This window comes from Marmota flaviventris, chromosome 1, assembly GCF_047511675.1.
Source record: "Marmota flaviventris isolate mMarFla1 chromosome 1, mMarFla1.hap1, whole genome shotgun sequence".
Classification (NCBI taxonomy): domain Eukaryota; kingdom Metazoa; phylum Chordata; class Mammalia; order Rodentia; family Sciuridae; genus Marmota; species Marmota flaviventris.
This window is the reverse complement of record NC_092498.1, coordinates 135,995,117-136,007,602: the sequence shown is the minus strand read 5'-3', so window position 1 is coordinate 136,007,602 and position 12,486 is coordinate 135,995,117. Positions and strand designations below refer to the sequence as shown.

Sequence of the window (12,486 nt, the reverse complement as noted above, 5' to 3'; positions counted from 1 at the left end):
TGGTCAGGAGCAGTTTCTTTGGAGTCCTGGAGATGACCCAGATGTGGAACAGCTGGAATTCTCAGCTGCTGCTAGCGGAAGGTTGAATTGATTATAAGCACCCTGGGAAACTGTCCTGGCAGAATTTGTTGAGGCTGGGGATCAGCATCTACTCCAACCAGGCTTTTCTGCTCTGAGGTCATTCTTCAGGAGAACCTAGCCACATGCCCCAAGAGACAGGAACAAAGTTGTCCACATCCCTCAATAGTATCCTTGGTAATGGTAAAAAAAAGAAAACCACCCAAAGACCCATCAAGAGCACAAGGCATAAATAGGTTGTGACATGTTAGCAGAACAGATTATCATCTGGCAATGAAGATGGATGGACCCCAACCCCAACCTCAGCCTGGACGGCTAAATGATGCTGAGCCGAAAGACAGGCAATGCCAAGGAAAGGCTCATCCTTCTGCGTCCTCAGGGATGGGTTCCAGGATCCCCTCAGGTAACAAATTCCACAGATGCTCAAGTCCCTAATAATGGCACTATTTGTATATAACATACCCACATCCTCCTGTAGATGTCCAATCACCTTAGATGACTTGTAATACCTAACAAGGCTGTGTAAGGGCTATGGAAATGGTTGTTACGCTGTATTGTTTATGAAACAAGGACAAGAGAAAAGTCTGTACACGTTCAGTGCAGATAATTTAAAAAATATATCTCCCATCCATAGTTGGTTGAATCTGCAGACGCAGAACCCTGGATACAGAGAGCCACACACAGAACTCTGTCTAGATGAAGTTCAGATCAGATCATCTCTGGGTACACACAGATGGTAAAACTAAGGAAAAGTAAGAAAATGGTGATCATAAAAGTCAGGTGGGACATACTCTTGAGGGGAAAAGAAAGGGTACATGGGGTTTCTGGAGTGCCAGAACCTTCTATGTCATGACCTCATGATGGTGCATTGGTGACAGTTCTGTGAACTGCACCTTCTCTGCCTCTGTGTCACAGCTTGCGTGAGAGATTAGCCAAGGTCAGAGGAAGGCCGGAGGGCAGCGAGGGCCGTGGGGGCCTGACCACACTCACCACACGGTGCAGGTACTTGTGGTCATAGGCACCGATGGGCTTGCCGTCCAGTAGCACTCGGCCTCCCTGCAGGGGGTAAAAGTTCTCCAGGATGTTGACACAGGAGCTCTTCCCGCTGCCAGAGGGCCCCACCAGGGCCGTCACCTTGCCTGGGGACAGGCTGAAGGAGACATTCTGCAAGGAACACAGGCACAGTGTGGGGTCACAGGTCCAGGTTCTAGGGCTGGACACTGTCTCAGACACAGGTGGGCGCCCTTCCCAGCCGCCCCCGCTCTTAGGCTGCGGCTGGGCACTGCTGATCCCTGGGTGTTCTCCTTTCTAAAACGCTTGATTTGGCAGCACTTTCATATTTGCTGTGTCCTCTGCCTGGAATATTTCACTGCAGCAAGCCACCTGGCTGGGTGTGGCTCCTTGGTCAGGTCCAGCTCAAAATGCCACCTCCTCTGAGAAGCCTCTTTGACTATTTCACCAATCTCACGCTGCTCCCCCCCCACCACACCCTGATTTCTTTCCTTCCCAGAGCTTATTATCTGGAGTCCATCTGTTAAGGACACGCCTTGCCCAGCTGGAGCCCAGACTCCTGAAGAGGGTAGGATGACTCTGGCAGCCTCCCGTCTGCCTCTCACCTGTAGGACCTGGGTGTGGGGCCGTGTGCGGTAGGTGAAGGTCACATTCTCAAAGTCCACACGGCCCTCCAGGTGGTCAGGGGCCAAGTCGCCATCGTGCACCATGGTGGGCTGCCGGTCAATGAACTCGAACACCTTCTCAGCCGCCCCCACGCCCTGCATCAGGCCACTGTAGACAGAGCCCACAGACTGCAGGGAAGAGACATGTTCATGTCCCCAATATCCGCTCCTGGGACCCTCTGAGGTACCAGAGATACGAGGGTGTGCAGGGAGCAAGGACAGAGCTGCAGCTCTGGGGAGACACAGGGGCTGCTTCCAGGACACCTGCTAACACAGTGGACACTGACAATAACAAAAGACAAGGTGGCCAGGAGTATGTGTGCCTCAAGGTCATTGCTACCAATTCTCACCCCCACCCAGGAGAAGAAGAGGAGACAGAAATGCAGAGAAATGAACCTGTAAGAATGTGCCAAGGCAGTGATCCCACCTTGGCTGGTCAGCTGCCACCACATATTTTAATTTCAATTTTTAAAATGGGTCTTGAGGGGCTGGCATTGTGGCTCAGTGGTAGCGTGCTCGCTTAGCAAGCGTGAGGCCCTGGGTTTGATCCTCAGCACCACATAAAACAAATAAAGGTATTATGACCACTACAACTAAAAAATAAATACTAAATAAAAATGGGTCTTGATGTATATCTGTCATAAGTAGACTCTCCTTGGGTAAAAATATATCCAATGTAAAGGTTAATTGTATTAATGGCCCATTTTATTAGTGCTTTCTACATGCTATGAAGTAGGTTCTCTCATAGGCACAGGGGACTCAAGTATTTGCCCCAGGTTCCATAGCCAAGCAGTTGCAGAGGCAGGATTAGAATCTGGGCACACCTGGTTCCTGAGCTTAGGTGCATCAGTGCCATAACTGAGTGTCCTCACTGGAGGAAAGGGGGTAAGAGCAACACCAGGGCATGTTGCTGTGGAGATAGGGCTTGGCCTGTGATGCTCAATATGCCACAACTAAAACTGTCATTAATACTAACAGTATTACTACTAAGACATGAGAACTGGGTGGCTTCTTTTTCACGCTCCTTTATCCCAGAGATGGCCATAGTTACCAATGTATTGTATCTTTTCAGCCCTTTCTCTGTGTGTTCACAAATACATGCACATCATAGCCAATTCATTTTGAGATTTTAAGAATGCACAAATGAGGGACTGGGGCTGTGGCTCAGTGGCAGAGCGCTTGCCTCACATGTGTGAGGCCCTGGGTCAGATCCTCAGCACCACATATAAATAAACAAATAAAATAAAGGTATTGTGTCCATCTACAACTAAAAAAATATTAAAATAAAATAAAAAGGGCATCAGACTACCCGGCTCGATCAGGGGTTTTCTGTTTGTGTTGGATAGTGTGTTTTAGTTCAGAAAAGTCTGCCTCATTCCTGGAGGGCTGCCTAGCATTTCTTTCTTCCTTCCTTTTTAATTTTTTTTTCCTGTGTTGAGACTCAACCCAGGAGTGCTCTACCATTGAGCCACATCTCCAGTCCTTTTTCTTTTGAGATGGGGTCTCATTGGGTCGCCCAGGCTGGCTTTGAATTCGGGATCCTCCTCCTTAGCCTCCTGAATCTCTGGGATTTCAAAGTACGGACATACCATCTCTGGCACAGAGATGTACCATATTTGTCCTTTGGCTGATGCGGGGGCATTTGGGTTGCTTGTCACTCACGCAAATGGACAACGCTGCCCCAGACATCCTTGACAGGCTTTTGCCCACTGGCAGTGGGTATTTCTGAAGCATGGATTCCCAGAGGCAGAATGATTGCCGAGTCCATCAGCAGCACAGGGGTGGCTGCAGTGGTCCCCACATCTGGTGTGGGTGCGGGGGTTTTTTCTCTGGGGAGGAGGCGCACGGAGAACCGGCAGCGCCCCTGCAGGCACTGACCATGGCCTGGGCCAGACGCTCAGGGCTCCGCCTGGCTCCACCAGGGCGGTGGGTGCTTGGGGCTGCTGCGTGGGCTGGCCCTAGGGGTCACGGGAGGACGGAGCCCGCTGCGCACACAGCTCTGTGGACCTCCTTCCCTTTTCCAGCTCACCTCCCACACCCATTCCCCAGTTTTTGGGCACCTCCCAGACAAACGGGTGTGGTCCACCCAGTCGCAGGTCTGCTAGGCGGGGACCTAAATGCAAGCCCAGTCTGCAACACCCCTGGCTGCCCGTGCTTGGCGCCACTCTTCACGGGGGCTGAGCCGAGGTGCCACCTGGCCAGCTCTGAACACAGCTCCCCACCCAACGTGTGGGCAAGTCACTTGACTTCTCTGAGTCTCAGTTTCCTTTTCTGTGAAATGGGAATTTCAGAACCTCTCAGGAAGCTCTTATGAGCATTTCCTGACGTCAACTGTCACTGCCATTTGGCTGGATCCACGGAGTTACCTGTTTGCAGGACCTTCATGGTTATGATGACCTATCTTAAAGGAGACACCACGACACCCTCGGCCCCCCACCTTAGCTGCTCTCCCTATACCCTCCCACCCAGGCCCTCACCTCCATACAATCCCCCAGGACGAACTCGTAGATGATGAAGGCGATGAGGTTGCCGCTGGTCATCTGTCCCGAGATGACGAGGTGGCCTCCATAGTAGAGAATACTGACCTGGACCACCAGCAGCGTGAGCTGGGGTGAAGGGAGAGGGTTTGGGTCACTGGGGCCTTGGCTCAGACCCCACCCCTGTCTCTCAATTCCCTAAATCCCAGGGAGGTGGGGACACAGGGAGATGAGAGCAGCCCTTGAGGTCTCTGCACACACAGCCACAAACTCCAACTCCAGCCATTGGCACGGAGGTCCGCCCCACTGTGGCCTCTCCCTCAGGCCCTCCCCTCCCCCTGCCCTGGAGAGGTTCCCCACAAAGGCCTCCAGCAGGGGTAGGCTGTGGGCTTGGCCTGAGAACAAGGCTTCCTTTGTAAGGTCCTGGCATACACACACCACCCCAAGCTCCTCAGCTGGCCAAGGAGAGCTATTAGTCCTCCTCATTGGGAAAAGCGCAGCTCAGAGAGGTCGCTAAAGCTACACAGCCAGCTGGACAGAGTGGGACAATGAGGTCTGTTTCCTCCCAGCTAGGCTCCATGAAGGAGGGGCTGTGTCTGGGGCACCCTTGCCCCCTTTTGCTCATGGCGGGTGGTCTGGGAGATGAATGGACTGGTACTTAGAACAACCCACAACCGGCCCAGGGCCACAGTCTGTCTCATCCCCAGCTCAGGATGAGGTCAAGTCTGGACCACAGGTACCTTTATGGATGCTACAAAATGTACCTTCTCCCCTCTGCCCCCACCAGCCACCTCTCAATGGGGCCGCGTTCTCCGGGAGGGCCCGGGACTCACCTGGGGAGTGTGAGGCTGAGGCATGAGACCTGCCAGAAGGTGGCCTAGGTGGGCCCCAGGTGAATGAAGAAGGTCCTACCCTTCCTGCCACCCATGCCCCAGAGATAGCAGAGGCGCCCAGAGGACATGCACCAGAAGGCTGCATTCTTTTCTGGAAAGATCTCTGTGCTAGTTTTGACATGTGAGGATCTGGGCCAAGGTCCTGGATGGAGGGATTCCCCAGTTTGCATCCCATTCTCCACATCAGGCCTGCTGGCCAGGGGCACGTACCCCACTGCCCCAGACGTAGTACATGTAGGCAGCCGCCTCCTTCCGGTTCAGCTTGTACACCTGCTGCAGCTTCCGCAAATACACCTCTGCCTCCTCTTCCTCATTGGCAAAGCTGCGCACAGTCTTCATGGCGCTGATGGTCTCCTCAGCCGTGTTGCTGGCTCTGGCCAGGGCACTCTGGACCTCCTTGGAAAGTCTCTGTGGGCAGGAGGGGACAAGGAGGAGACCCCCCAAACAGACAGCCTCACTGTGTGCCGGAGCCCCAGGCCTCTCTGGACCTTTCTCCCTTTCCATGGTGCTGCAGGAAGTCCCCAGATGAAAGGAGAAGGTCCAGTTCCACTCCCACCCTGTCTCCTCCCAGCTGAGAACAGGCTCCCGCAGGGCCCTCGGGTTGCTGGCCCAGCTCCTGGGGGGTGAGGGGCAATCTTTAAGTCATCTTCAGTTCTCAAAGGAAGCCACTCATGACTGTGGGCTGGGAATTCTTTCAGAAAAGGAGCCTCAATCGTGATCCTGTGCTGGCATAAGAGCAGAGAGACCCTGGACAGCTGCTCAGGTTGTATGCCATTCGAGAAATGCCAGCTCTGAAGGGGGTACTGTTGACATCATCAGCATAAATTAGTGAGAGTCTGAGGGTGGCACAGAGATTCCAGAACTCCCAGCCAAGTTCTAGACAGCAGTAGAGGACACGCTTATGAAACCTGCCCCTGCTGTGTACCTATGATCAAAGGTAGATGTTTGAGGAGTGGTCCCAGGTGAAGGGCTCTGGAGGAGACCCTGGGCGGAGCCGTGCTCATCGCTCTAGTCAACACACTCAGAGCCTCAAACCAGCCTGAAGAGCTGCCTGCGAGGCCCAGATGGGATTGTGTAGCAGCGTGCCCCAGGACTTTGTGTTCCATGCCCAGGCCACATGAGGCACACAGGATGCTGGGGTGCCCCAGGGAGCCTCACCGTGCAGCTGTGTCTGGCTACGGAGCTGTGTGTGTGGTCTGTGGGGATGACTCGCTGGCCATATTTAACACAATCTGATGTGAGGTAGACAAGCTACGTAGAACTTCCCTGAGGCTCTGCCCACCTATATATGACAGCAGGGCCCAAGGCACAGAATGGGGACTCTAGGGGCCTGCCCATAACCCAGGGGACACTGGGACAGTGGCCCTGTCCAGCAGGAAGCGGGAGTTGGGAGCAGAAGCTCAGTTTCCAACTCTTTGCCTTCTCTACTCAATGAGGAAACTGGTGGGCTTGTGACTCAGGACTGTGGGGAAGAGACCCTTCCCCTGTGGCTAGAGAGGGTCATGGGAACTGGAATCATTTGGGACTGGGAAGGAGATGGCTTCCTTCACTACTCTGGCCTTAGATCACGAGTTCCAAAGGTTCCCATGGAGCTGGGGACAGTGATCTCTCCAGCAAGACCTAGTCCATCATGTACCAAAGCCTCTGCTTAGCAGCCCTCCCATGGACTGGGACCACTGGGGAAGGGGCTTCTGCAGCTGTCACGCTCACAGGCATGCCTGTCTGGACCCAGCCTTGTCCCTTAGGACTCGTCACAGGCCTGCTTCCCAGCAAAGGCAGGGGCAGGGGGCAGCTGGAGGGGCCCAAGCCCCCTCACAACCCATAGGAAGAGTGAGCTGGTGGCTCAGAGTCCTTGCAAGACCTGTGCCTTCTGCCTGTCACCTCCTCCCTTATAGCGGGTACCTGCTCCTCCCCCATCACTGCAGCCTTGCTGGCCACCTTGCAGCTCCTCAGACACCAGGCCCATCCCCTCCTCAGGGCCTTTGAACTGGCTGTGCCCCCTGGCGCTAGACATCTACCTCCTTCTGATCCCTCCCAGCAAGGCTGTAACTGCCACTACCTGTGCTCAGTCTCTATCTCTTCGCTTCCTGTTTCTCCTCGGCACTTGCCATCTCCCACAGCCCTGGGGGACTTGCTGTGATCATCACTTATGGTCCATTTCTTCCACTAGAATGGGAGCTCCAGGAGGGCAGGGCCTGTCTGTTCCACTGATGCCTCCCAGGCCTGCACATTGTAGGCGCTCAATGACTGTCTATCTGACGAGCAAGTGGATAAACGAACATAACCCAGCCTCCAGCTGGCCGGTCACCAGGGCTCAGACAGTGGGGCCAGGTAGGGCCTACCTTGTAGTACTTGCCATAGATGTTGGACACCATCATGATGATGGGGAAGCCCATGAAGGTGACCAGGGAGAGCTGCCACGAGAGGCTGAACATGAAGACCACCACGCCCGTGACCTTGACTGTGTTCCTCAGGAAGATGTTGATGTTCTGGGAGACCAGGTCGCTGACCATGGTGGTGTCCGAGGTGAGGCGGGAGATGAGGTCCCCTGGAACACAGGCAGCTCAGCTCCCGCTGCAGCAACAAGGGCCACTGTGGTGGGCGCAGGGGACACTAAGAGGCTCCTGACGCAGACACTGGGGAGTCCCTGTCTTCTGGGTAGGATGGGGAGGGCACTCCTCAAGGGCTCTTGGGAGCCCAGACCTAGTGGCCAGCATGGTGAGTAAGCCCCATGCCACCCCATCGTATAGGGGAGGCGAACTGGAAAGGGGCAGCAGTCCTCCTCCCCATGGAGGGCAACAGTCAGTGCTGGGGAGGGGGCGAGAGCAGTGCCCCTTACCTAATGTGGGACACTGGGCCCAAAGCCTGGCAGCACCTCCCAGCATTGGGGACTGAACCTAGGGCACTTCTCCACTGAGCCACATCCCCAGTACTTTTTATTCTTTATTTTGAGACAGGGTCTCACTGAGTTGCTGAGGCTGGCTTCAAACTCACGATCTTCCTGCCTCGGCCTCCTGGGTCACTATGATTACAGGTGAGTGCTTCCATGCCTGGGTCTGTTAAGTTATTGAGGCTGGCCTCAGCCTCCTGAGCAGCTGTGATTAACAGGTGTGTGCCCTGCACCAGGCTTGGCACTTAGTTATTTTTCCCATTTCTCAGAGGAGAAAACAGGCTCTGAGAGGTTAGTGGAGGAGCCAGGGTTTGGAGCAGGCTGGTCTGTCTCAGAGCTTGGGGTCTTGGCTGGACACCGGATTTCTATTGCTGCTCTTGTCTGTGTCCCACCCGCTCACCCCCACAGGTCACAGGCTGGGTAGTCCTGGCCCTTGTGGTTTCCACAGGGCCTTGCAAAGTGAGGCCTTGGCTCTAGCAGAGACCTGGAGTGGCCTGGCCAGGGTCCTATGGTGGCCACAGCTCACATCAAAACCTCGGTGGGTGGACCAGCTCTCCAGGGCTCAGGCCAGGCCAGCGGTGCCAGCCTACCCCTGCGTGCTTCCACCCTGAACTTGACATGGGAGCAGTGGGCCTGAGCCCACCACGTACCCAGGTAAGCCCACCCTTGCCCACATCACCAACAGGACCAACCTGTGCGATTCTCGTCAAAGAAGCTCGTCTCCTGAGACACCAGAGAGCGGAAGAGACAGTTCCTGAGGCGAATGTTCAGTCTGGCAAATATGAGGGTGAAAATGCCGCCCCGAATACCTGCGGCAAATGAGCTAATTGCAGATAAGAGATGTTATAGCACCGCGTCCTTCCGACTGCGACAACCACCACCCGGCCGCCCCTCCGCTGCTGGCAGGACAGCAGGAGCACCCAGCCTCAGGCCACTGTCCAGGGCTGACACTGTGGGGGTGTCCCTCCTTCCCTGCAGGAGCTCCCCATGAGGGCAAGGGCAGGCAAGGGGCTCAGCTCTGCCAGCTGACCCTCCCTTCCAGAACAGCACACTGAAGCTAGACCTTCTCTTAGGCCTAGGTTCCTGCTCAGAAAGCAGCCAGGGAGGGAAAGGGGCATCCTGAGGACCAAGACAAGAGGGTGCAGCACTAGGATGTGGTCTGATCACAGGGACGAGGTTTCTAAGCCAGTTTGGGAGCTGGTCACCAGGCGACGGGCTGTCGGACAGGCCCCAGAGGCATTTCCAGCCCCCACTTTTCCTTGAGAACAGGCCCTGGCACCCCCACAACCCCCATCCAGGGATACAGGCCTGGGGCGTGCGGGGCAGGGTGGGCCGAGTGGCTACCTGCCGATGGCCAGCAGACAGACGACAATGACAGCAGTGCTGAACTGGTCCATGCTCTTCTGGATGACGATGCTGTCGATGGCGCGGCCTGTGTAGTAGGGCAGGAAGGTCTCGCCTGGGGGAGGCAGGGCGGGCTCAGGGTGTCCGTCTGCAGCAGGAGCCCACACCAGCCTGCTCTGCCCGCTCCCAGGGGGCTCTGCCCGCTCCCAGGGGCTCTCCTCTGGGTAACTCTGCTTCCCACATGGGGCCCCGGGCTGCTCACTGCCCACCCCCCTCTGCAGAGAACAGGGACACAGGAGACACTGGCTCTGACCGCACAGACTGGGTTGATGTTAGCGATGGCCACCAGGCATGGAGGGTGGTGGCCAAGGGCACATGTGATGATGGTCCCTTCCCTTCACGGCAGGCCCCGGCATCACCCATTTCTCAGCTGAGGAGCCACCCAGCAGGCAGTGGCTGGTGGAAGCCAAATCGGGTTATGCTCTTCTCCTGGGAAGACCCGGGAAGGGGCTGGTGTTCTGGCTCCATGCAGTGCTGATCGTTGCTGCCCCACCCCTCGTGGTGGGCACTTCACACCTTGCCAGGTGACTTCTCACCCTCTTGTCATCCTGTGGCTTTGCGACAATCCTGGAGCCTCAGAGAGGCTGAGTCATTCGTTCAAGATCACATAGGAAGTAAGGGGAAATACTGAGACTTGACTCAAATTAGCCTCCAATTCAGGGCGTCTTCCGTTGTCCCCTCCTGCTAGGTTCTGAATGTGTCCCCCAAAATTCAAAGTTGAATTTAATCACTAATATGACAGCATTACAGGCTGGGGCCTTGAAGTCCTCATGGATGGGATTAGGGCCCTTCTGCCTTCTTCCATGAGAGGACAGTGTCCCTCCTTTGGAGAAGCAGCAATGTGACTCCATCTGGGAGACACAGAGATGTCTCCTCACCAGATGTAAAGCCTGCTGGAGCCTTGATCACGGACTTCTCTGAGTGGTGAGGAAGACATTCCTATTGTTCATAAATTACCAGTCTGTGGTATTTTGTTACAGAAGCACAAATGAACTGCTAAGACACCTGCCCCCCAGTAACCTGGGATGTCCACTCTCATGGAAAAGGTGGACACAGAATGTGGATGGCCTCTCTGGGCTCGGTCCCTGCTTGTCCCAAGACCTGTTTTTACTATAACTCTTTCCACAGAGAGAGTTAGGGTTGAAGCTGGGCATGCAGTAGGTGATCAATAAAGGTCAGTGAATGAAGTCTGGGCAGGTGTGGATCCTCAGCCCTGGCCCACTCTGCTTAAGCTGGCTGCCAAGTTCCTGTGGTTCTAGTGCCCTCTGCTGGATTTGGCAGGAACTACAAGATGGAGGCCTAATGGGCTTCAGACCCCATAGTCTTCAGCCAGATGGGGTCTCCAACCGCAGCTGCTCAGTGCTGCCCGAGTTGCAGTTCTGACTCAGTTTACCCACAGAAAAGGCATCGGTGAGCTCCAACCACAAGCATCGATGATAACGATGACTTTCCTGGGTCCCAGGTGTTATGTGAGGCATTATGCAAACTAACCTTTTCCTCTGTGGAATCTGCACGAGAATCACGTGAAACTCCAAATCCTGCAGCTCTGCTTTTGGGATATTTTCAGAGTTCCATCGCCCTCACTGCTCTCACCGCCTCCACCTTGCTCCAAGTTGCCAATCTTGCCTGCACCAGCTCAATAGCTGCTCCTCCCCCTCCCCCATGGGCCTGTCCTCCTCTGTAGACAGTGGCATCCTGCTAACGTGACTCAGATGGTTCCCATCCACTGGCTCCCAACTCAGCCAGGGTAAAAGCCAAAATCCCCTGCCCCACCTAGTTTTTAATTTTTTTTTTTTTATTTAATTCTAGGGACTGAACCCAGGGATGCTTTACCACTGAGCTTCTTCCCAGCCCTTTTTATTTTTTTGAGACAGAGTCTCAGTAAGTTATTTAGGGCCTAAGTGGCTGAGGCTGGCCTCAAACTTTCCATTCTCCTGCCTCAGCCTCCCAAGCCACTGGAATTATAGGTGTGCACCACCACCAAAGCCAAAGTTCTGCAGTGACTCACAACAAACCTACACCACAGGGTCCCTGGTGAGCAACCTGACTTTCTCTCTCTTGCTTACCCTGCTCCACTCTGCCCTGGCTATTTCTTGGGCCAGCAGCCACCCTTCCACCAGGACTTGGGCACAGCTAATCCCTCTGCCTGGAGCACTTTTTTTTTGGTCTCGGGGATTGAACTCAAGGGTACTTGACCCCTGTACTCCTAAGCCACATTCCCCAGCCCTATTTTGGATTTTATTAGAGACAAGGTCTCACTGAGTTGCTTAGTGCCCTGCTTTTGCTGAGGCTGGCTTTGAACTCACAATCCTCCTGTCTCAGCCTTCCGAGACACTGGGATTATAGGTATGCACTACCATGCCCAGGTGGGACATTCTTATCCCAGATATCTGCTCCCTTACCATCTTCAAGTCCCAGATGTCACCCCATGATCCCACAGGGCTGGTATTGTTATTTTTCCCATGGAAATGTACACTTTCCACAGAAGAGGAAACTGGAGTTCAGAGTGGTTAAGTACTTACCCACATTTATGTACCTGGACTGCCAAGAATCCACATTTAAGAATCCCAGTTTATGGCTGGGATAGAGCCTAGTGGTAAAGTGCTTGCCTAGCATGCGTGAGGCCCTGAGTTTGATCCCCAATAACGTAAGAAAAACAATTTAAAAAATTCAAAACAATGTTAGAATACGCATTAAAAAAAGGAATCCCAAGTTAATAGGAAATACTCAACACAAACTAGCCTTTTTTCCCAATGGGTGATGGGTTGATTTTGGTTTTATTCTTTTTTCCTGTTTTTAGATTATGGGGATACAGAAAAAGCTGGGCATGACTCAATGCCCTTGATTGAAAAATAATGATCAATTTCCTTACATTTGCTGGATGATCTTGCTAGTCACTGTGCTTTCTCTTATCTAGTTCCCACAGTCTCACCTAATTCCAGCAGAGGCCCCCCATTTCAGCCGGCCAGGGTGGCTCACTCCTGTTATCTGCCCACCCTCTGAGACTGAGGTAGGAGGATCTTGAATTCAAAGCCAGCCTCAGAAACTTAGTGAGACCGTGAGTAACT

At 54.1% G+C, this 12,486-nt stretch overlaps 1 protein-coding gene across 4 annotated transcripts in view; it reads right to left on the bottom strand.

The window, feature by feature from the left end:
• Abcb9 (ATP binding cassette subfamily B member 9) overlaps positions 1-12,486 on the bottom strand; it is a 38,314-nt gene that overhangs the window by 6,877 nt on the left and 18,951 nt on the right. For 3 of the 4 annotated variants that reach the window (XM_071609050.1, XM_071609051.1, XM_027921382.3), the window contains exons 3-9: positions 9,359-9,473; positions 8,707-8,837; positions 7,467-7,672; positions 5,335-5,532; positions 4,232-4,360; positions 1,695-1,883; positions 1,069-1,242 (exon numbers count right to left, since the gene is read on the bottom strand). In XM_071609050.1, the coding sequence (XP_071465151.1) occupies positions 1,069-1,242; positions 1,695-1,883; positions 4,232-4,360; positions 5,335-5,532; positions 7,467-7,672; positions 8,707-8,837; positions 9,359-9,473 (1,142 nt within the window). The remainder of the gene's footprint in view (positions 1-1,068; positions 1,243-1,694; positions 1,884-4,231; positions 4,361-5,334; positions 5,533-7,466; positions 7,673-8,706; positions 8,838-9,358; positions 9,474-12,486) is intronic. The other variant, XM_071609052.1, reaches the window with a different exon arrangement.